At 51.0% G+C, this 21,270-nt stretch overlaps 1 protein-coding gene across 4 annotated transcripts in view; it reads right to left on the bottom strand.

Moving 5' to 3' along the window:
- Positions 1–1,287: 1,287 nt before the first annotated feature.
- The window catches only part of SIK3 (SIK family kinase 3), a gene marked incomplete at both ends in the record, with an annotated part of 70,288 nt that continues 50,305 nt past the window's right edge, over positions 1,288–21,270 (bottom strand). Inside the window, 18 exons of one of the 4 annotated variants that reach the window (XM_079545743.1) lie at positions 1,288–1,445; positions 1,893–2,025; positions 2,739–2,902; positions 6,152–7,041; positions 7,621–7,972; positions 8,468–8,577; positions 9,329–9,414; positions 9,718–9,843; positions 10,485–10,635; positions 13,186–13,329; positions 16,687–16,757; positions 17,259–17,414; positions 17,904–18,057; positions 18,722–18,831; positions 18,944–19,021; positions 19,584–19,727; positions 19,883–19,993; positions 20,326–20,444. In XM_079545743.1, coding sequence (XP_079401869.1) covers positions 1,288–1,445; positions 1,893–2,025; positions 2,739–2,902; positions 6,152–7,041; positions 7,621–7,972; positions 8,468–8,577; positions 9,329–9,414; positions 9,718–9,843; positions 10,485–10,635; positions 13,186–13,329; positions 16,687–16,757; positions 17,259–17,414; positions 17,904–18,057; positions 18,722–18,831; positions 18,944–19,021; positions 19,584–19,727; positions 19,883–19,993; positions 20,326–20,444 — 3,257 coding nt within the window. The remainder of the gene's footprint in view (positions 1,446–1,892; positions 2,026–2,738; positions 2,903–6,151; positions 7,042–7,620; positions 7,973–8,467; positions 8,578–9,328; positions 9,415–9,717; positions 9,844–10,484; positions 10,636–13,185; positions 13,330–16,686; positions 16,758–17,258; positions 17,415–17,903; positions 18,058–18,721; positions 18,832–18,943; positions 19,022–19,583; positions 19,728–19,882; positions 19,994–20,325; positions 20,445–21,270) is intronic. The other 3 variants (XM_079545745.1, XM_079545746.1, XM_079545744.1) reach the window with 3 other exon arrangements.

The following is a 21,270-nucleotide window of genomic DNA, read 5'->3' as shown; positions in this document are numbered from 1 at the left end:
TCTATGCACGTTTGAGCTGCATAAAGGAGAAAACCACTTCTGCCACAGGCACGAGAGAGAAAACCAGTCACAATTACAAAGTCATTAAAAGAAATAAAATACTTTGAACAAAAGGTGCATGTCACAATTCATATAGAACAGAATCTAGTTAAAAATTTCTCTCAAACAGAAATTCCTTTTGCCTTTTATTAATAACAATAATAATAAAACAACATTTACCAAAAAAAAAAAAAAACCCTAGATGATCAGGAGGAAAAGCTCAGAAAACAAAGGAAAAAAAAAAAAAATCTGTCTTCCCTACATTAAGCCAGGAGGAAGAAATTAAAAGGGAAAAAATAATTGCATGGGGATCAGAAAGGCAAAAATTACAAAGGGGGTGGGGGAGGGCAGGGGAAGAAGTGATCCTTTCAGCACGGTGATGAAGGAAGGAGCAGAAGCAGAGATGAGGCAGGACAGCACAGCTCCCACCTGTGGGGTGGGGGGACGGGCAGAGCGCCCTGCTGCCCTGCTCAGGGCCAAGGAGCAGCACAGCAGGGCAGGGTTGCACTGCAGGGCAGGGATGCACTGTGGCTCCTGCCTGCCCTGTGGGCTCCACGGGCTCTGCTCCCACCGCCGGCCCCGGATGCTCACAAACCAGCCCTCCAAACCAGACTCGGTGCTCAGGCTCCGCTGACGCGTAGGGTTGGGTTCTCCGGTGATTTCAGTGATAGCTGGAGTTACAGGCAAATATGGCCAACAAAAAAATTGGAAAAAAAAAAAATTAAAGAAACTGAAGGAACAACACACTGGATGAAGTGATTATGAGGAAAGGGGGCCATGGTATTCCAGTTAGTCAGAAATACTACGGCAATTTGGCGCAATGCTGCTAGATACTGTTGGTTTAAAATGGACCTTTTCATTTCAAAGCTGTACATAAAACCTGCAACAGAGAGAAGAAGCAGAGGTGTGTTAGGGGATACCAGAGAATGGCAATTCTGCTCCCACAGCCCCTCACCGCATTCCCACTCCAAACCCACGGGGTAAAGCCCAGAGCAGAGCCCCCACCAACAAAACGTGGCTCTGCAAGGACAGCAAAGGCACGAAGGAGGGCCCTGAGCAAACGGGGGGGGGCAGCCAACAGCGAGGAGCTCGGAGCTGACAGCCTCTTCTCCAGCCCTGCACCAATGCTGGAGCAAAGGGATGGGGAAGGAGATGCACAGAGTCACGCTGCTTCAGGGCTGCCATCCAGGAGAGCCCAAACGTGCAGCTGGAGAGAAAAGGAGGACACAGATACTCACTCCCTCCTGCTTACACCCCTGCCTGCTCCATCCCAAAGGGCACCTCTGGGTGCTTGTAGCTCAGTAGGACATCTGTGATACATGTCGATGGGTAACAAGAGGTGTTTAGATGCTGGTTGCCATCACCTAGGTTGGGATGCTCTTGAGCTTCCAAACTTTCCCCACATTCTGTAACATCAAAGAACAACATCAGGGTTTGCATTAGGAGCACTAAAGAGCTGCAGCTTCTGCATGTGGGTCAGGCCAGCAAGAAGCCCAGCTCATTACTGCCACAAGCTCAGGCTCGGGCCAGCAGCAGCACCCAAGCACAGAGCTCTACAGGCTGCCACAGGTTTGGACCCAAAATTTGTCATAGCCAGAGATGGTTACAGCATCCAAGCCTCAAGTGCAGTGAGAAATCCAAGAGACTCTCTTTAACTCAGCTCACGCAAACTGCACGGAAGGGCTTCGATCCCACAGTGGCAGCCAACCCTTCCACCCCTGTGGCTCTGCAGAGCTCACTGGCAGCAGAGGTGGCTTTGCAGTGCAGGCTGTCAGAACAACGCAGGTCCTTACAGCTCCCGACCCGCAGCCCAGCAGTGCCCACGCCACGTCTGCAGCCTGCCAGCTCCTTACCCTCACTCTCCCTGTCACGCAGCTGCTGGCTGGCCATGAGCGACGACTGGCTGAGGACGGCATCAGACATCCGAGCAGAGCTGAGCGCTTTTCCTGCCATTAAACTCATCCCAGGCAGGTTATCTAACTGCACCTGCGGAGACACCGGGACACAAATCAAAGTGGGACCAGAGCCAGGCACCTACGGCTTCCCCGGCTGCCTCTGACAGCTGCCCAGGGAGTTTCTGCCAGCCTTCAGCAAGGGCTTCAGAGTACAAGAGTACAGAGTGCACATCAGGGACAGTGCAGGTGCAGGCAATGTCACCTCAACGTGGAATGGAGGGACAACTCGACTCCCTTCCAGACTTACATGTAACGAATTAGAGACAAGCCCTCCTCTACAGCAGTAGGAAGCTGTAGCAAGAAACATGCCACAGTCTGGGTCTGATTGTTCTCAGAGATTCAAAATGCAGAAAACAGAGCAGCTGCTCTTTGCTCTTGGTGTGGCCAGGTCACTGAGCACTGCAGAGCTGAAAGCTGGGCTCTGTGCATCTGTAAAACTTCTGCAGCCACAGCCAAGCCTGGGGCAGTGCAAATGGTTTCATCAGAAACACTCCGGGGGCAAAAGGAAAGATGCAGCCAGCTCTGGGACAAATCAGGCAACACGTGAACAAAGGAGAACTTCCACATTGGTCTCTGCTAAAATGTTTTCAGCATTAAGCAAACTGGGCATGCTAACCGCTGCGTCCCATCAGCACTTCATCCCCAGCAGCCCTGCAGAGCAGGGTGCTGCCTTTCTTTTGCGTCACCTCCTCCATAAGCCATACACATCCGGGAGCTGCTGGGCACAGGACTCTCCCCACTTACGTAGGCATCATCACTGTTCTGGATGGTGTGATGTCTCTGCAGGGTGCGGGGCCGCGGGTGCTCACTGGACGCCGGCCGTGCTGGGTATCCCAGCCCGTTGTGGTCAGGCACCTGCATGGCTTGGCCCGGGGAGCTCCTGTCCATACAGTTCCCTACGACGGACTCTTGAAATCAGATGAAACAGAGAAGGGTCAGATTAGCACAAGGAACCGTGGTAGCTCTTGGCAACACGTGCCACTGCAGCTCAAAACAATGTCACTTGCATTGCGCTGCCCGCCAGGTGGGAAGGGAATTGCTGGCTCCTCTGGCTCAAGCACTGCAGCACCAGGACTCCCTGGGATGGCCCACAGGCCTCTCTGCTCCTGTAGCAGCCCCCATCTGCCTCCCTTCCCGCCCTGCACCCTCCTCCATGCATTGCTCACATTACACAAGAGAAGGAGAAGGGTCTCCTCCACCTCCGACACAGGATGTTCTTAGCAGGGCCCCTTGGCAATCGTATGCAACAGATCTGGCTGGAAGAGCTGCCAGGATAGTAGTTGTTATCAGATGACTTCTCCCTGCCCTCCTCCAATCTGGCTGTAGGAGTACAAGAGCATTCTGCCTGGCAAAGTCCATCTGCACTGCAAGCTCTTCTGAGCAAGGGTAAAGGCTACATTCCTATCAAGCAGAACCTATCGTCATTAAGTACACGATGTTTTGAATAAAGTCCTGAGCTATGGAGAAGCCTATTGCTGGCTGTGGTGCACGTAAACAATTCTCTGTCGGTGAGCAATCCTGCAGAGCACAAACACGGGGATGAGGCCACGGGCCCTCAGGAGCTGCCCTGACGTGACACGGCCGCAGGTGGATCCCAACAGCAGCGATCGGGTTTGCAGGAAACGGTCAGCAGGATGCAACTCTTGGTTGTGCCAGCAGCGAGACATTCCTGGCTGGGACTGTGCCCTGGGAGCTGGCAAGATGCGTGCTTTCCAGAGACTCGTCCCTAACATTACTGAAGCTCAAACAAGTCCCGCTCATTCCCTGAGCACCCCACGCTTCTCCCCAGCACGCAGACTGCGCTGCTGGAGCACCATGCCAGCAGCAAGGCATGGAGCTCGGAGCCCCCGGAGCCCAGCCGGCCTCCTTCCTTTTGCACATCTGTGGGGTTAAACTCAGTTAATGGCCAGCATTCCCGGAAAGCAAGAAGGAAAACATGAGGTAAGGCAGTGCTGGCAGTGCAGGGCCGCCCACACAGCGCTCGGGGCCCTTCCAAGTGTGGGAATGGTCGGGGCAGGCAGTGCCAGCAGCGGGGAGCAGCAGCAGTAAGGAGCCCAGAGCGCAGGCTGCTGCCTTTGCCCCTGCCCCGCTCCGACAGCGAGGGACCCTTTCATCCCTTTGTGTCGGTGCATGTGATGCTGGCACCCGGCTTCCCAGCACTGGGGAAAGGTTTCCCACGGGCAGTGCTCCGACCCCAGGTTGGAACAAGGCTGCAGCTGAGCCGCTCGGATGCGGTTTAGTCATCCCCTAACCACAGATTTGGTTGAAACTCTCATGATCTGCAGTTACCTTCTGTAACTGGCTTTTAAAGCAGGGTCAATGCACTCTCTTGGAAGGCATAAATCCTGTTGAGCCCCCGCAAATCTGCACTCCTCCCTCGAGCAGCATGCATTTCACAAGCTGGAGAGAAGGAGGAGGTATTTGCCCTCTCAGCTGTCCTGTCCCCACAGAGGGGATGGCTGGAAAACCCCAAGCTGTGTTTGAGAATGGCAGCCTTGCAGAAAGCCATTTCAGGGTACCAGTGCTGGGGTGCACAGCTCCTGCTGCCATCCCTCAGCACCTGGAACACTTGGGTTGTGCTACAGGCAAGCAAGAAGCAGCAGGGCATTCAGGGTGTTTGCAGCAAGGTTTTACAGGGTTGAACTGTAGGAAATGTACCTCGGTCTGCCTAGATGTCTGCTGTGTTTGGAAGTGAAGTAACACAGGCCAGATTCCAAGTGGGTTATTAAAGCCAGGAGGAAAGCTCTGAGCAGCTGCATCTCAGAGCATAGTTTACTATACAAGCCCTCCAAACAGCCCCTGTCAGAAGTGCTTACACAATGCAACTCGCAAACATTTGCTCGTTTTTTACTCATTTACAAAGTCTTGTTGTCTAAAGTCCTTTTCCCTTGTGTAACTTGTTTTAGCACCGTCAGGACTGGGGCAGAACTTTACCTTCTGACTTGGTTAAATCTTATCGCTTTGCACATTTTGGACCAAGATATTACGATGCGAACTCAAGATTTGGTTCAAAATGCACTGCCACAGCTTTCAAATCCCACTTAACCTGAGGTTACTCTTCCCTTTTGTGCTGCAAACACCATGGGGATATTAAAGCCCGAGAGAAAACACATCACTAACACAAAATCAAGGAAGACTTCAGAAAAGCCAGGCCTTGTCCCTGTCCCCTGCTCTGAGGGACACAGCTTGGCATGCCCTCACTGCTCTCTGCGCCTCTCTGTTCCCAGCCAGTACTTTCCCAACAAACCCATGCTGTGTCCCCAAACAAAACAGTGCCTCCTGTGCCCAGGACACTGCTCCCCTGCAATAGGGTTCCCTGTGCCAAGGGCAAGCTGATGGCTTCAGACCAGTACAGCTCAGTCCTGCATTGAATACTGATCCACCCCGCTCAGCCTGGAAAGCCTCTCTTCAAAACCATCTTAGCAAGGGGGTAGGATTGTGTTTTTTCCTACAGAGAAGGCCTGTAATTATAGCTCTGACAGCACATCACTGTCAATGCAGCCACCAAGGAGTAAAGGCTCAAGGGCTGTTTCCAACCAGCAGGAAAGGGCTTCACATGCTAATGGCAAGCTTCAGCTCCCTGTCTTTAGAATCAACTCCTTCCAGCTAAAGCAGGGCTCCAGCCTCACTGCTGTTTCCCCAGGTGCACGAGCAGTGTGAGGCAGACTTAGCAGCACCTATCACCATTCTTATGCTGCAAGTTTATGAAAGCCTTAGCAATGCCTGGAGTCACAGTTCTGCCCCTAAGAGAAGGAATGCGCCACGTTACAGGGCTTCCAGAAAGAAGATCTTTGGTGGGCACTTACTTACACCTGGTGGGGGATCACCCCAACAAGAAGAAATGAGTCAACAGATCCCAGCATCTCTTCAGAGACAGCACTATCGTGGTCCTGGCCTTTATCTGCCTACAGAAGTAGGTCACATTCCAAAGAGAAGAATCTAGCAGAGTTCTTATTTAACACTGTTTATTAGAGAGACTATGCCTGCAATTTATAGCCACAGAAGCCAGAAAGAATCTAGGTAATTCTGTGCTATGCAAAATATGTCACGAAACCATTGCAGTACTAGGTAGGGATGGTGTTCTCTGGCAGGAACACAAGCAGCACGCAGCCAGTATGGAAAAGCATTTCAGCCATGCGAGTGGCCCTGAGCCTTACCTCTGCTGGGCACCTTATTCCTACTGAATCCAGCAGCGGGCTGATGCCTGTATTGATGCGTCCCCAGCTCCTGAACGTGGTTAGCAGTTCCTAGCAAAGATTCTGGGTCCCCGTGCCCTCCTGCATTTACAAGCAGAGGGGTCTCGTGGCAACCTTTGGTCAATGTATTTGAATTCTTACTGTCTGGAAAGCTGTCCCTGGCGCCCTCGCACGCACAGTCCTCCTCCATGCTCTCCGAGTGGAACAGAGCTGGCTGGTGTACGTATCCATGCGGTGGCACTGATGCAGGTACCTGCTGGATACATTCTTGAGCCCTGATTTTTAGGAGATGCTGGGGGCTGCTCTGTGGATGATAGGTGTCAGCACTCTGATAAGGCAAAGACAACGACTGACGCTCCGACAGACTCTGTCCCATGCTGGTGCCCATGTTTCCAGCATCCCCTTGACTCATGTGCCTGAACAACTCTTGAAACTCTTGCTGCTGCTGCTGTTGCTGCTGCTGCTGCTGCTGCCGTCGTTTGATGAGCTGTGCAAATTCTGCCTGGGGCAGCCGCATGTCCGTGTGCCCCGTGAGAGAGTGACGGGGAGAAAGGAGTCCCTGGAGGATGTGCGGTACCTGCTGGTGTCGGCTGTAGTCAGGAGGTGTTGGGGACAACAGTGCTTGCTGTAGTGCCGATGCAGTGTAGTGCTGTTGTTGCTGATGTGCATTTTGAGGGAAATTGGGATACTGGTCAAGCTGTGGGACTTTGAGAGCTTGCTGAGCTGGAGGAAACCCAACTCCTCCTGATGGGCTGTAGTTACTGGGGGAAACACGAGGCTGCTCTGGGAACAGGTGGGGGTGTAAGTGCACCTGGTCGTAGTTGGCGGGGGGATTCCTGTACACGTTCAGACTGCAAAGAACAGAAAAGAACAAGTGACTGCACTGTCAGCTCCAGCTAACGAGGCGTGCAGGGCTGTCTTTGGTGCTCCCACCTCACACAGGGTTTGATCCACCGTACCCGCGTGAGAGCAGGGAGGCAACAACTACTCCAAAGGTAGAGTGCCCATCATCCTGAGCTCCAGGTCACCCACGAGGGCAGCTGCAGTGTAAGGTGGTGCGGCTAGTAAATGTAAGGGAAGCGGGAACCCTGACTGTACCGAGGAGAAAATATGATCTGGGGAAAGCGTCTGTTTCATGTAGCAAGTGTTCAAGCACTCTTCTTAACTTTTCCACTTCCTGCCCTGCCCTGGCAGGAGGCAGGGACAGCCACTCCTGGCACAAGGTGCTTCCCAAGGCACAAAAACCCACAGCCTTGCACACTCTCAGAGCTCCCAGCCAGGGCCAGGCATTGCTGCCAGGAGTCAGTTTCACCCCCAAAACAAGGGGCTGATGAAGAACCCCCCAGAAGCTGACAGCCAGCAGTTCCCCCTCACACCCAGCCGCATTCCCAGCTCAGGGAGGACGTGGTGCAGCAGTGCAGTGGCCTTACCTGTGCGACTCGGCGCTGTCGGCGCTGAGCTGCTTGGACAGCTGCCTGTGGCCATAGGTGAGGGAGGCCATCAGGTTGGCGCGGTGCTGCATCTGGATCTGGTTGGCACTGGGGCTGATGGACATAGCCCGCGTGTGGGTGCCCTGCCCGGCCACAGAGGCCCCTTGCAGGAGGTTGTTGCTGACCATGTCGCCGGGTTCCTGCACTTGGATGGTGACCTGCTGAGCCTGGGACTGCTGCTGCAGGGCCAGACACGTCAGCCCCATGGTTGGGGGAGGGGAACAGTTACCAGACTGTGGGAAGATCGTGTTGTGGGATGGCATCCCTTGGAACTGGGACTGGGAGGCTGCACCTACGAGGAACAGAGACTCTCAGCACCCACATCAGCCCAGGGCAAGGCTCAGGAGAGAGCAGCACGCAGAGCCCCAGGACACACAGCAAGGAGAGCCCTACTGCTGGCAACTCTGACAGGCTGCGTCAGGGTGCAAGGGTCAAGCTAGAGCCTCTTGCATAGAAAGAGAAACAAAGCACAGCTCACAGTGATTTGTATCAACCCAAGAATATCAGCCCTTCCTCCCCACCCCCGGGAGTGATAAGTAAGGATCTCATGACAAGAAACGTATCAACACGTTCCAGCTGGCAGATCCTCGCGCGCTCTCGATAACACCAGCCCTTGCTGCCAGATGGAGAATCTTTTACATCATCAGCAAACTGCACGAGGATTTGAGCACAGGGGGGACCGAAGCCCCCAGCTCCCCCATGCACTGTTTTCCCGGAGGCTGGATAGCAGCACACGGCTCTGCTGCCCCGAGGAGCGCAGATGGCTCAGGCAACTGTCAGCACTCACCGTGGGGCTGCAGCACGCTGCTGCTCACAGGAGGTGGGCTGCTGTTTGGTTGCCTGAAGAGGTGGTTATTAGGGTGATTTGGGGGCGGGCTGGATGGCTGAATCCGTAACCTGCGCAGGGAAACAAGCACCTTTTCATCACACATGCACCTCATGAAGACACTTCTTCAGCTGTGAGAGCTGACGCCAAACGCTGTATTTTTGTTGTAAGACAAACACCGTGAAGCCCATGCTTGGGATCCCAAACTCTTTGCAGCTTGCCTTCTATTTTGAGAGCCATGCTTAAAATCAGCATAACCTGGTGGCTACAACAAAAACCCTGGGATGAGAACATCACAAGCTTTCTTCCTGACTCACTGTGGCCTGCAAGAAAACCTTCCTTCTTTCCTTCTTTCCTTCTTTCCTTCTTTCCTTCCTTCTTTCCCTCCTTCCCTCCTTCCTTCCTTCGTTCCTTCCTTCCTTCCTTCCCAGAATTCAGCCTGCCTCATTTACAAGTCAGGGGTGATTAAAACAAGGACTGTCACCTAACACAAAGTCTGAAAAGATGTGAGAAGCCCAGGAACGCCTCTGAGCAGTAATCATGAGAGAAATCGGCTTAATGAAGGTAACGCATTTTCAAGCTGGTCAAAAGGCAAAATTCTCTGTCATCTGTTCAAAGCAGATTTGTGCCTTTGAATCACATTTCTCTAATTCCAGAATTCTTTCAGAGGGGATCCAACAAAAAGGACCACGCACATTCACCTGTGAACTGCCTCAGCCATTCTTATTTTACACACCTCCAGCTTGGCCCTAGACTCAGCTCATCCTTGGGTCAGGCAGAGTAAATCCCACCCCCAGAGCTTTGCTAAAGCCATTTCTTTACCTCTGAAGCTGGTGAGTGAGCAGAGCTGGCTGGTTTTCACATTGAGCTTGCAAGGGTGGAGAAGGCTGAGGTGGCCGGATACAGTCCTGAACCAGGCATCAGAAAACAAAAAGTGTTTGTGATCAGTACTGTGTCAAGTAATACAGTTAGGACGTGGTGAAGAGTGAAGTGGGACATATCCACATTCTCCAAACACTTGGTCCCTGGCTGCAGCTCTCACTATCACAGCAGCAAACATCACGGCTGAAGTCCTTCAGGCTCACTCCTCGTTAAGAAAGCTGAGCAATCTACATCTCCTCAATCTCACGTGGACCTGCTCTGTAGTTTTATCTGCAGCCATTCAGAAAACACAGCTAAGACATCAGAAAGTCTACCTCAGGCTCTAATACCTGGATCTGCTGATGAAGAATCTGATGGTGCTGCTCTTGCTGGTACAGCATGTGTTGCTGCTGTGTCTTCTCCAGTGTCCTCTCATCCATGTGCCCACCATACATCTTCTGAAGCTGTTCACATTCCTGTAACGAGTCCAACACGCCCTAGAAGTGACCGTTTGGTTCACGCTTATGGGACAGAAAGGCACTCTGCTACATGAGAAATCCAGTAAAGAAAGTCTAATCCATTTAATTTGATGGAATTGGGTGTGCAACAACACGGCTAGCTCAAGCCTTAGATAACAGAGGAGAAACTGTGCACAAGCTCAAGCTGGCAGCATTGCATTCCCTTAAAAAATGCACGCACAAAGCTGTAATAACGATAACTTCAAGGTGAAAAGAGCATCTCATATTTCCCCTCTATTGCAAGGTGAAAGTCCTGCCCTGATGCCAAATCCAGCTCAAGCCATGATAAGACATGCACTGCTTGCACACGGGATAGCATGCAATATTACTCCCAGTTCTAGCAGTATGAACTGCCCTTTTCCCAGGCATTCTGGAACAGCACCAAATCTTTGCTGTCCCAGGAAGTGTGGGAGAGCAGCAGACGCAGTTTGGCAGTGCTGATGTGACCACAGAGGCCACATGTGGGCACAGCACCTGCATTTTTTCCCTAGGAAGAGAGGAGCGGAAGCCCCCAAAGCTCCCAGATTGCAGTTGAGCAGCACATACATTTAGAGGGCATTCTGCAGGGTTTGCTGCCTTAAGTCCCCCACCCCTCTCACCTGCTGAAGCTGTTTGATGCTACTGTTATTGCCCATCTTCTCCAGGTGGGCTTTGAAAGCCTGGATGCTGGCAGCACCGTCAGAGAAACGCCGAACCGGGGAGAAGCGTTCGGTGGGGAGGTGCAGAGTATTGGAGTCCTTGTAAATAGAACTGAACACATGGGGAAGTGGGTTAGTGATGCCAGATGAAAAACAAGCTGCGGTACAGAGGCACTTGATTTAAACCAGCCACGCCAAGTTCTACCTGCCCACTCACCCAGAATAAACCATGTTTTAGATCAAGAAATAAGGTGCCATCAGTACCATGAAGAGGAAGCAAGATTACTCAGTATCCTCAGCAGCTGGGCAGATAAACATGACTCAAGGTTGAACATGATTCAGCCACAAATCAGATCAGAGGCGGGCAGCAACTCGTCCACCCAAAGGCAACTTTGTAGAGCAGTCACAGCTAGAACCAAGGCAACTGTGCCCGATGAATTACACACATTTCCATTTGCAGTGAGATTTCTTCTTCACCAGGGGGAGCCAGAATAGGGCTTTTTTGGGGAGCTGGATTCTGCCAAAGCTGGGGCTCCCTGTTGTCAGAGTTAAGCACTGAGCTCCTGCCTGCACTGGGATGAAATCTCAGCACCTGTGACAGCCTGGCACGGAATTCAACAGTACCCCAGCTGCTTTCATGTCGATACGAACCTCAGCTGCATTACTGCAGGCTAGTCAAAGTCTTAGCTACTGCTCATACTGCTCTTCGTGCTGCTGTGCATATTGATTGCTCTTTGCTGAAGTCTGTTCTAAGAAGAATGACTTCTGAGCGAAATCATTCCTGAGCCCCATTCCTGAGGCTCCCCCTTATCAGAACATGACTGTGCTGGAATGCTACCAGCACGCTGGGGTCAGGTCTTGTCCCTTAGCAGGACATAAATCAGTTTCTATACACTTCACATGACTTCCTCCCATGGACAGAGCTATGTCACTCTCTTTTGATACCATCCCATCCATTATCCTGATCCATTCGACCTCCTGTTGTACCAATGCAAAGCGGAAACTACAGGTAAAAATGACACTGAGGTTCCCAAACACACATGGCCAAGGCAGAACAGTGCTGGCTGCTTTACTTCAATCCACTTTCAGATACAAAGCTATCATGACCAAAATGGGTGCTCTATATAAAGAAGATGGCTTAAAATATGTGAAGTGCTAAAATAAAACCCACCAGCTGTTCAACAGCCACGGTCTAGTTATATGATGACACGAGTGCTAATGGTTTCTGTGCTGTGTGTGTGTCTCAGACACGACTGTGGGGAGTCTGTTTAGGCCACAGTCAGATGAAGTTTCCATGATTCCTTGGGTAAAATGCGAGGCAGGCTCACAGCACACTACAACACCACGGGTGGAATGAACACAATGAACAAAACAGTCTCAGGACCGTGATACCAACATACTGACACAGGGTGTTTTAACAATTCCTCAAAAAAAAAAATAAGTCAGTTCCTGCAGTGCATGAGTGACACAGCTTACCTTCACAATTTGAAGCAGTCCTTAAAGTAGGACACAGCACGTTCTGGTTGTTTTGCAAGCTGCACTTCTCTTCCTATTAAGGTTTTCTGTGACCCCAGAAATCTCTCCCCCTCCTGCTCTTCCCATCCCCCAAGCACCTCTAAGGGAGTAACTTCAGGGTGTAGAAGTGCTTATCTTGGCTGTCTAGAGTTCCAGCGTGGCACTGACACTGGCTCAGTCTGCTCAGAGTTCACCTGTCTCTGCTGATTACATCAGTGCTCAGCTCAGCAGGTATCTGGCTACAATAAAAAGCACTTTGTCAAGCTCGCCAGCATGAGCTGGCTGAATGATTTAATGCAAATCTAGCCTGGTAGGCAACTGTTTCCTCAACAGTCGAGACCAACAGGCAGCAAACTCTGTACTTTGCAGCTGGTTTGCACTCTTGGCACGGAGAGGTTCAGAACGCAGGTTTTAAGCTCTCTCTGTGGCATTAGTGTTTACAGTGTGCTTCTGTGCCAAGGACTCTGTGTCAAATTAACGCTTCTCGCAATTAGGAATGACCTACTCAAACATTTGGAGTGTGTTTAGACACCATCTGCAGCAGTTCCCTCTTTTCCACTGCAATTTTTCTTCCCACTCAAGCTTCCCTTCCCCATATCCTTCCCCTCAGGGGTTAAAGATGGGAAATAAAATGGCTCTCCAGGAGCTTTGCAAAGAGACTTTGCAGTCAAAACAAACAACTCTGGTGCAGAACAGTGAGGATTTTAAGCTGTGGCATAGATAATTTTTGGTGCAGTCTTGCCCTCGCATCTGACTCCAAAATGTTCCAGAGAAAATCTACTACCTACTGCTAACTTGACACCTACCAATAAAACAGAGAAAGCTCTCTAAAATGAACAGATTATTCTCAACCCTTCAGTGATGGCAGCCATTCTGGCAAACCATCTCCTGCCACAAAAACAGGACCAGAGGGGACAAGCCAGCTGACTGCTGCCCCAGCACTGCCTGCAGCTGCAGGCGCAGAGCCCACGCCAGTGCACAACTCCAGCGTGGTCGGACACGTCTGCCCTGGGGATCTGCTCCTGATGCTTCCTCCTCCTCCTCACCCCTCCCTGCCAAGCGGGATGTCTTCAGTGCTCCATTCCAGGTGACATCTGAGCAGGTTTTCTGGCGCAAAGCTGCCCGAAGGGCCGGTGTCATTACTCACCGGTGCTGATCGGGTACCAGGTGTGGAGCCCAAGCCCGGGGTCGGAAGGACTGCTGTCCTAGCTGCCTCTGCAAGTCTGGAGGGATTTCAGCTGTAGGGTTGGTCATTGCCAGAGTGTGCCTTTTTGACCTATTTGCCAAGTATCTGCAACAAGCAGGAGCACATTTTATAAGAGACTGATGGATGATACTCCAAAAACAGGGAGTGTTAGATAATCCAGAGTAAAGGTGAAGGAAGAATGCTGCTGCAGTGCTCAGAACTGACTGGGGGCTGAGTGACGCCCGGGGAGAAGCACAGCATGGACATGCTGCCCACGCCTGTCAGATCAGGAGGCCTTCAGTGCTTAGGGGACAAGGGGACAAGCGTGGTTTCAGCTGCTTGCGTGCTAACGCTGTTCTCAGAAGGAAAGAGAAGCCATTTGCTTTTCCCATCAGGAAAGCCACATTTTGTCTCCAGGGAAATGCCGGTTTATTCCCTGAGGAACACACGGCGACCTGCTGCTTTCAGCATGGATTCACTCCATTGCAGCAGGTCTGCTTCCCCCTCACGAGGCCCCACTGAGGCACAGAGGGCTCTGCCGTGCTCATGGAGTCACACACAGTCTTAGCAAGGAAGAGAAGGGGCACAGTGCAGAGGCTGCTCAGCTTCCCCCTCTCAGCTGCCCTTTGCACTTCAGACCGGACCCGTCACACCCTGGGCTCGAGCAGAGGCCAGCACAGCACAGAGCACCACTGGAGATCAGGGTGAGGAGAGCTCTGGCCACGCCACGACAGGGCAGGCAGCGCAGCACCACCCAGCCCGGTCACAGTGCGCCACCTAGGCCCGATCCTGTTTTACAGAGCTGGAAATCACCCAGCAATGCACTGGGCAAGGACAGCTGGGGGGGTGAGCAGCACAGCTCCTGCTCTGGGGTCGCAGCCCTAGCACTGAGCATGCCTCTTGCACCAGAGCTCAGCATCGGCGGCTTAAGCTGAGGTGCCCTCTGCATTGGAATGAGCACCTTCCATCTCTTCCAAACCCTCAAAGAGTGGGGGAGCATGCAGAGCAAAACTATGGAGCTCTGCCTCAGCCAGGATGTCAGGGAGGGCAGCGCGGTGCTGACGGCTGTGCCCTGCTGGACTTGCAGTGAGCAGCAGCAACGATGCCTGGGGACCAGCTGGGGGCACAGGGCCAGAAGAGATAACAAACAGAGCACCGACCCAGAATGCCTGGCCTGTGACGAGCACCAGGGCAGCACTCTGCCCACTCAAGGACAGGCAGGTGAATGGCCGCTTATGAACTCAACTATTTCTGCTCTTGGGAACCAGCAGCAATAAGGCGGCTGTGGCAAAGAGCACCTGGCCACCGACACAAGAGCTACAAAAAGGGGGATTCTCACCTTTGTTTTTTTAACCTCTGCAAATGTAGTTTCATCTTGTAAAGCAGAGGAAAGCAACAAGAAAAAAAAAAAAAAAACAACAACCAACAAAAATGTTGCCTTCTCCAAAATCAGCCTTTGCCAGCTACTAAAGCCACTTAGGCAGAAGGCAGCAAGTTAACAGAATGAAGAGTGCTTAGCATTGTGGTAACTTGCCAAAGTCTGTGCCATTAGCTGTTTAAGAATCATTTGATGGAGACAGGGAAAGTTTCCCAAAGAGCTTTACAGTTGTGGTTTGCTAAGATCATTTTATTTCAGACCTCCAGGGAACAATCCAATCATGAGCTATAACAGTGTTTCTGGTGGAAGAAAGTTTCCCAAAGCTCAAAGGAGTTGTGGCTGTTCCCTGGAGCAGAGAAAAGTATGCATACTGTTTTCAAGGTCAGATTAAGAAGGGCAAAAAATTGTCCGCTGGTGGCTGCATGCAGCGCTGGAAACACTGTTCTGAGAAGCTAAATATTTGTTACTGCTATTTACCCTTCTCTGATGACTAGCTACGTGTTGCAACATAATGGGGTGGAGAGCAAGTTAACGCACAATCTGGATGGGCCATCTGGTGGAAGAACAGGAGAGGGCTATGGACAACACAGCTGAGAGCAGCAAAGTGACCCGTGAGTTCAAGGAAATTGCTCTTCAGTGGGATTCAAACACCTCTGCAACTTGCATGGGAGTTTTACTGCCTTTCCAGTCGAGCTGGTTCTTAAACCACACAACTGCATACAGCTGCCAGCACAGACAGTTGGTGCTCCTGAGCCCTGCTGAGGAGGACAGTGTACAGTTAGGGTACAGCAGCTTGAAGGGGGCTGAATGCGGCCTGTAGTGTCTGTGCTCTTCACCTGCTCAACACCACGGCTTGGCCTCATTTCTTTCACCATGCTGCCTGGGCAGGTGGATGAACAGCAGTGCACGAAGCTGGAAAACACTGCGAGAGTGAGCACAAAGATGAGGGTGGCAATGGACTGGAGTGTAAATCTGCACAGAAAACACAGGATGTGTTCTGTGGAAGGGCTGTGCTACTTTTAAGGCAGAGCTGGAAGCAGGTTCCTTCGCATGGACCAGCCCTGACATCCTTCTAAGCTCCAGGAGGCAAAAGGGTATCAGCACACACTGCACAACCCATCGCTACACGCAGCACTGCTTGAATCCTCTGAAGCACTGAAGCGACAAGAGCTGGCAAGGCTCTGGGGCACGAGCTCTGCCCCTCCCAGAGTTTCTGCCTGCAATCAACCCTCATCTGAATCATTCACCCAAGTGTAGCCCCAGAAGAAATGTTGTCTTACTTGAGGTGATGGCCTGTACAAACTCGGGGAAATCCAGAAATCTTTTCAAGTTTGAGGTAAGAGACAGGAGCACTCCATCACCACACCCAAAACACAGTGCACCAGCTGGTTAGCACAGAAGAAACTACACAAAAGCTACTGAGAAATGTTAGCAAGGAAATGGTTAGTGTTTTCATGGATTGAGGAAGTACAAGCGTGTTCTACCCGCTTCCCAGTACGCATCTGGAGCAGACAAAGAGAACAACAGTTTCCAAACTAATGTCTGATAGTTCTTTTCTTATTGGAGCAGACTACTCTAAGGCCCACTGCTAAAATTAGAAGCCAAGAGGTACTTGTATTTTCAGCAAGCTCACTTTGTCTAAGGCATCAGAGTTGGATGTTTACTGCATGTCTTGATACAAAAGCTGCATTTACACCCAAGGCCACAGATGAGATCTTCCTACCTCCATCACTCAGCAGGGAGGGGTGAATCACTTAGCACTCATTTTGCAGGTTAGTGTGGATTGCATGCTGGTGCACACTAAGCAAAGGAGTTTAGCAGTTCCAGAGTTTCTAGAGAACCTACTGCTTTAACAGCTTACAGAATTTCAGGGGAAATCCAGTTTTGTAAGCACCTAGTAGCGTCAGAGGAGTAATTGCCTGCAGTAATCAACACCCACAAGAATAAGAGAAGTGTTAAGCCTTCATTGTAATTAACACTGCTGCCTGTGATGAGGTTGCTCGTGCCTTAATTCGGTAGTAGAACGCCACAGGGTGAGCCTCTTTGAGGGTAATAAGGGTAAACATTAACAGACTGGGGGTTACCTCTGCACAGCTTCCTGATCTGGCTCCCCATCAGAGCTCTCCTCGTCCACAGGAGTGACAGCTGGGACGGCCTGCAGGGAGAAGAGAAGCCATGGGCTCCAGAAGGCAGCCAACTTGGTCCCATCCACACAGCAGACACCTGGCCTTCCCAAACTGGCTTCCACAAGGACACATGCCAGCTATGGGGCACTCAGCCAAGAACCCCTTCCCACATTCCTTCCCCCATACAGAACTGCCTGCGCAAGGCTGCTGCTTCTTTTGGTACTAGCAGGAAAATTCATCCATGCAGCTATATCAAGGAAGAATATGCAAGGAAGAATATGCAAGATTGACATTTTAGTTTTCTCTCTATTAGAAAATCAGCTGTAGTAAAAAGTTCACAAACCCTCTGCCAATTCCAAAGAGCTGTACCTTCTCAGCTTCTAGGGATCCTTTGGGCAGCAAGCAGGCACAATCCCTGCTGCACTTCCATGAGTATTACAGCCCGAGTCTACCACCCCTGTCAAGTCTGCCTCCAGGAAAACGTATTTTTAAGCACACCACCAATTCTATTCTTCCCTCTGGCTACTTACTGGAGTCATAGTGACGAGTGGAGATGGACCTCGAGGCCGTTTCAGCAGTTGCTGTGCATGCAACTGGATGTTAGCTCCACCGTCGGATGCTCTCCGCCCCAGAGGGCCCATGCCATTCAACAGCTGCAGAGTGGGGGGCTGCAGCAGGGACTGCTCCTGGGAAGCAAACACAGTGCAGTTACCAATCGAGTACCAGATCCTTCCAGTACCTGAGCCCCGAGGCCACAGACTGGGATATCAGCATGAGAGAAGACGAGCATTCTGGGCTTCAGGAGAAATGAGGAATTATCGGTATCTCCAAGCCAAAGCAGGGCAGACAGAGACACTGCCAGTGGAGAAGCTGTGTTTAACTCTCCATTTCCCAGCATTCTGCTTTAGTTACCTGGCAGGCTGCCATCTGCACCTCCAAAACCAGGCAGCAAAATCCTCTCTCTTTCCAGCCCATTCATGAATTTCATATTGCACTGTTCTTTCATTCTTAGTTTAAGTAACCAGCCAGAATCACACCTCAAGCAGCAGCAAGATTGTAATTCGTGAAGTCCAAGGAATTGACAGACAGAGAGAGAGCAAGCACAAGCACAAATGCACAGCCACACACTTGCTGGTGTGGTACAGGCTGCAGGGGGCACATGCGTGGGTCAGTACCTTGTACTCCAGCTGACCCGTGGGCTGCAGGTTCTGCCTAGGCAGCACATTGTGCATGAAGTTCACATTTGGGGTCACCTGCAGGAATGGAGCCTGAGGAGTGACACGAGGGAAGCCAGGCAGGAGCTTCTGCAGATCTTCCATGACCTCCGTCCTGTGCAATCACATTTACAGACAGGTGACTTAGCAACCATGCATGGAGAACCACCCATGGGCTCATTACATTCAGCTTCCCTCCACAGAACAAACTTGTTATTGCACTGGAAAACGGTCACAGAGAGTAACCAGGCCACTTTTCAGTTTTCATCAGCCCTTTCTTTTCCCCCCTCTAGGTTAAATTTTTCCAGCATTTGCTCTTTGTATTAACCTTGAAAGCACTTATCACAAAGACTCCAGCTGGGATGCGATAACAGTGCAGCATAGGTGAGAAATTGACTTGCATAATGGTCAACACATCTACAATCAAGGAGGAAAGAAGATCCTCATCTCCAGCTCAAATTCTAACCAAGCTGTATGATGGGACTAGGATGTTTTAATACTTTCTGCATTTAAGATACTTTTGTTAAGGATTCACCCTGAAGTTCTTTCCCCATCTAGCAACAATTGAGTGTGCAGGAATAGCTCCAAGCCACTCACACCAGGAGCAAAAAAACCAAAGGTTTGACACTAGCTGTGATACAGATACACTCATCCCTGCCTGTTACTACGAGATCACAGAGAGCTAAAAATGCACTGCCCCAAATTCTACCTAAGAGAAGGTTTACAAGCAGGAAAAGTGCCCTTAATCCTCCACTGAGGAGGTAGAGTCCAACACTAACCTTGGGTCAGCAACTCCGACCGTGTGCCTTCGCATTGAGAGGTAACGGACCAGAGCCTCAGGTGAGGGTTCTTCCCCTTCATCGCTGTCCAAGTTCATCGTTCCGTCAGTCTGGGCAGGCAAAACACAGGAGATGTTGAAACACAACGTGAGGATCGATCAAAAGGCTTCAACACAAGTCTCGGAAAAGAACCTGCAGAGGCCATCAAGGAGGGTGCCTCACCTCCACAATTTGGTTTTCAGGGTTGATGAGCTGGACTTGTGGCACGTTGATGTTCATGGTATTGCCTGCCTGTTCTGTCTGCTGATCAGAAGGATCAAAAATCAGTAGACAAGAAACTAGCATCTCTTACAACCCCTTCATAATCATGCTTGGACTAGCACCAATGAACAGACTTAACCACTTGGGAAGAGAGATCACCCTGGAGCTGCTGAAAGTGTTCTTAATTCTTAAGGGATTGCCTCGTTTTCCCTCCCTCTCCTCAATTCTGTTCAGGCAGGGCTAGCTTCTCTCCTCCTCCTCTTACGACCTGGCCTCTCCTAAAGCAAATACTCATTTCTTGGATAGTATCTCAAATTGAGCATCATGCAGTGGTCACAGTCTGTAAACTTTATTTCCCATCCCGTAAACCTCACGTTGCTTTTTCTGTCACAAGGTTAACTAAGGCTGGATTTTGTCTGAAGAATATTTGGTAAATCCACAGTCACAATTACAGAACCCAAAATACACACAAGGTTCTCAGACACAGCAGATCTTTGTGCTCTTGGCACAATGAGAACACTCGCAATGAAGTCTAAGCTTAACAGGTAAGGGTCTGTCTGGCCTTCCAAGGCTGAAAGAGCATTATAGAAGCAGGATCTACCTGGATGTTAGCAGAGGTGGGGAAGGTGACCGTCCGTGGTATGCTTGGAGACGGGGCAATGCGCAGATTCTTGTGCCTCTTCAGACGGTCACAGAGCAAGCTGTAGATTGCACTGTAGTGATCATAAGCATCAGCTCTTAATGACTAGAAGAAGAAGAGGAAGAAGTGATCAATTCTTTCCGTCAAGCAGCAAAACGAGCTCCATGCTGTGCTCAGTTACCAGACACGATTAGCAACAAACAGCTATTTGTTATCCAACTGCAAGAGGCAGCACCCAGTGGTCAGCTGCAGAGCGTTACCTGAATTGTGCGTTCCTTGTCCAGCCCCATTTCTGCCATTGCTAACAACACATCCTCGTTCAGTGGCTCCATCTGCCTCTCTGTCTTCAGGTGCTGACACTCCGCTATCAGCTGTAAGAGCAAAGATACAGACTTCAGTGCTTACATTCCCAAAGGCACAGAGATGAGTCACAGCGTTCTGAAGAACCAATTCACAAGGCTCAGACTGCAAGCTGGCACGAGCTTCGAAGGCTGATGGTACATCAGTTCAAAGGGGAAAAAATATCAAGTAATCAGAATCAAAGGATGATATGGAAAGCAAGACAAGGGGACACAGACAAAATGGGAAGGCAGTACACCAGAGCTTGGAACAGGAGTTCCCAAGCAGCTGAAACGAACACCGTGGCAGTCCTGAATGCACTGAACAAGTCCCACTCACACACTGGCTCACTTCAGCTTCTCACCCTATCAAACTCTGCATCGGCTTCCCCAAGCTTCATCCACTTGTGTTTGCAGATCTGGTCCATCGAGAGCCGCTTACTCGGGTCCAAGACCAGCATGTGGCGGATCAGATGTTCACATTCTGCAAGGGAACAGACTGCTGAGTAACCACAGTGAGGAACAAGGCTTCTGCAGCAGGCAGCCTTGTGCCACAAGATCAGGAGCGAGCCTTTCCCTCAGAGCAACTTCTCTGTAGGAAGTCAAATGCAGCAAAAATACCGCTTCCCCTTCTGGACCTCACACCCATTCCATACCACTTAGCTGCAGGAATCTGATGCTGTACGTAGGCAGCTGAGGGGACAAGAGAACACAGCCTCCCCCAGATAGAATGAAAGTGTGATACTCAAAGGGATTGTATTTGTCAATGAATACCCACAGCTTTCTAGCTAAGTACTGGTCTAAATCAGTCAGCACAGGAATAAAAGCCTCTCTCAAGACACCTCAGTAGCTGCTGCCACCCCAGCGCAGGAGCATCTCTCCATTCTGAAGCTGCAAAAAGCAATGGCAGCATCAGCTCTCAGAGCCAAGCTCCCAGTGCAGCCCCTATAGATGAGATCATCCTAACTCAGAGCCTGTTTCTACTGGCTGTACAGTTTTCCAAATCTGATCTGAAACTACTTTCGGAGCAAATTTTTACTGCCAATACAGACATAAGTCAGCATGCTTCCTTTACACTTACCTCATTCAGGATTTCCCCACGCTAGGGAGGAAGGCAGCCAGGCCACAGTACGCTTGTGCTGTCTGCCAGCACCCCTAGGTGGCATGCTGTCACCCTGTCCCTGCTTGCCTTGCCCTGCACCATCCAAGGGATGCAACCAACTTGTGGGGCTGAAGGGCAAAACACAGCTGCCAGGGCTTGGGCTCCTGCAGGAACACCTCTCCCAGGCAGCTGCCACAGTGAAACGTGC

Source organism: Tetrao urogallus (assembly GCF_951394365.1).
Source record: "Tetrao urogallus genome assembly, chromosome: 22".
Taxonomy (NCBI): Eukaryota; Metazoa; Chordata; class Aves; order Galliformes; family Phasianidae; genus Tetrao; species Tetrao urogallus.
This window is presented reverse-complemented; position numbering and strand designations above follow the sequence as displayed.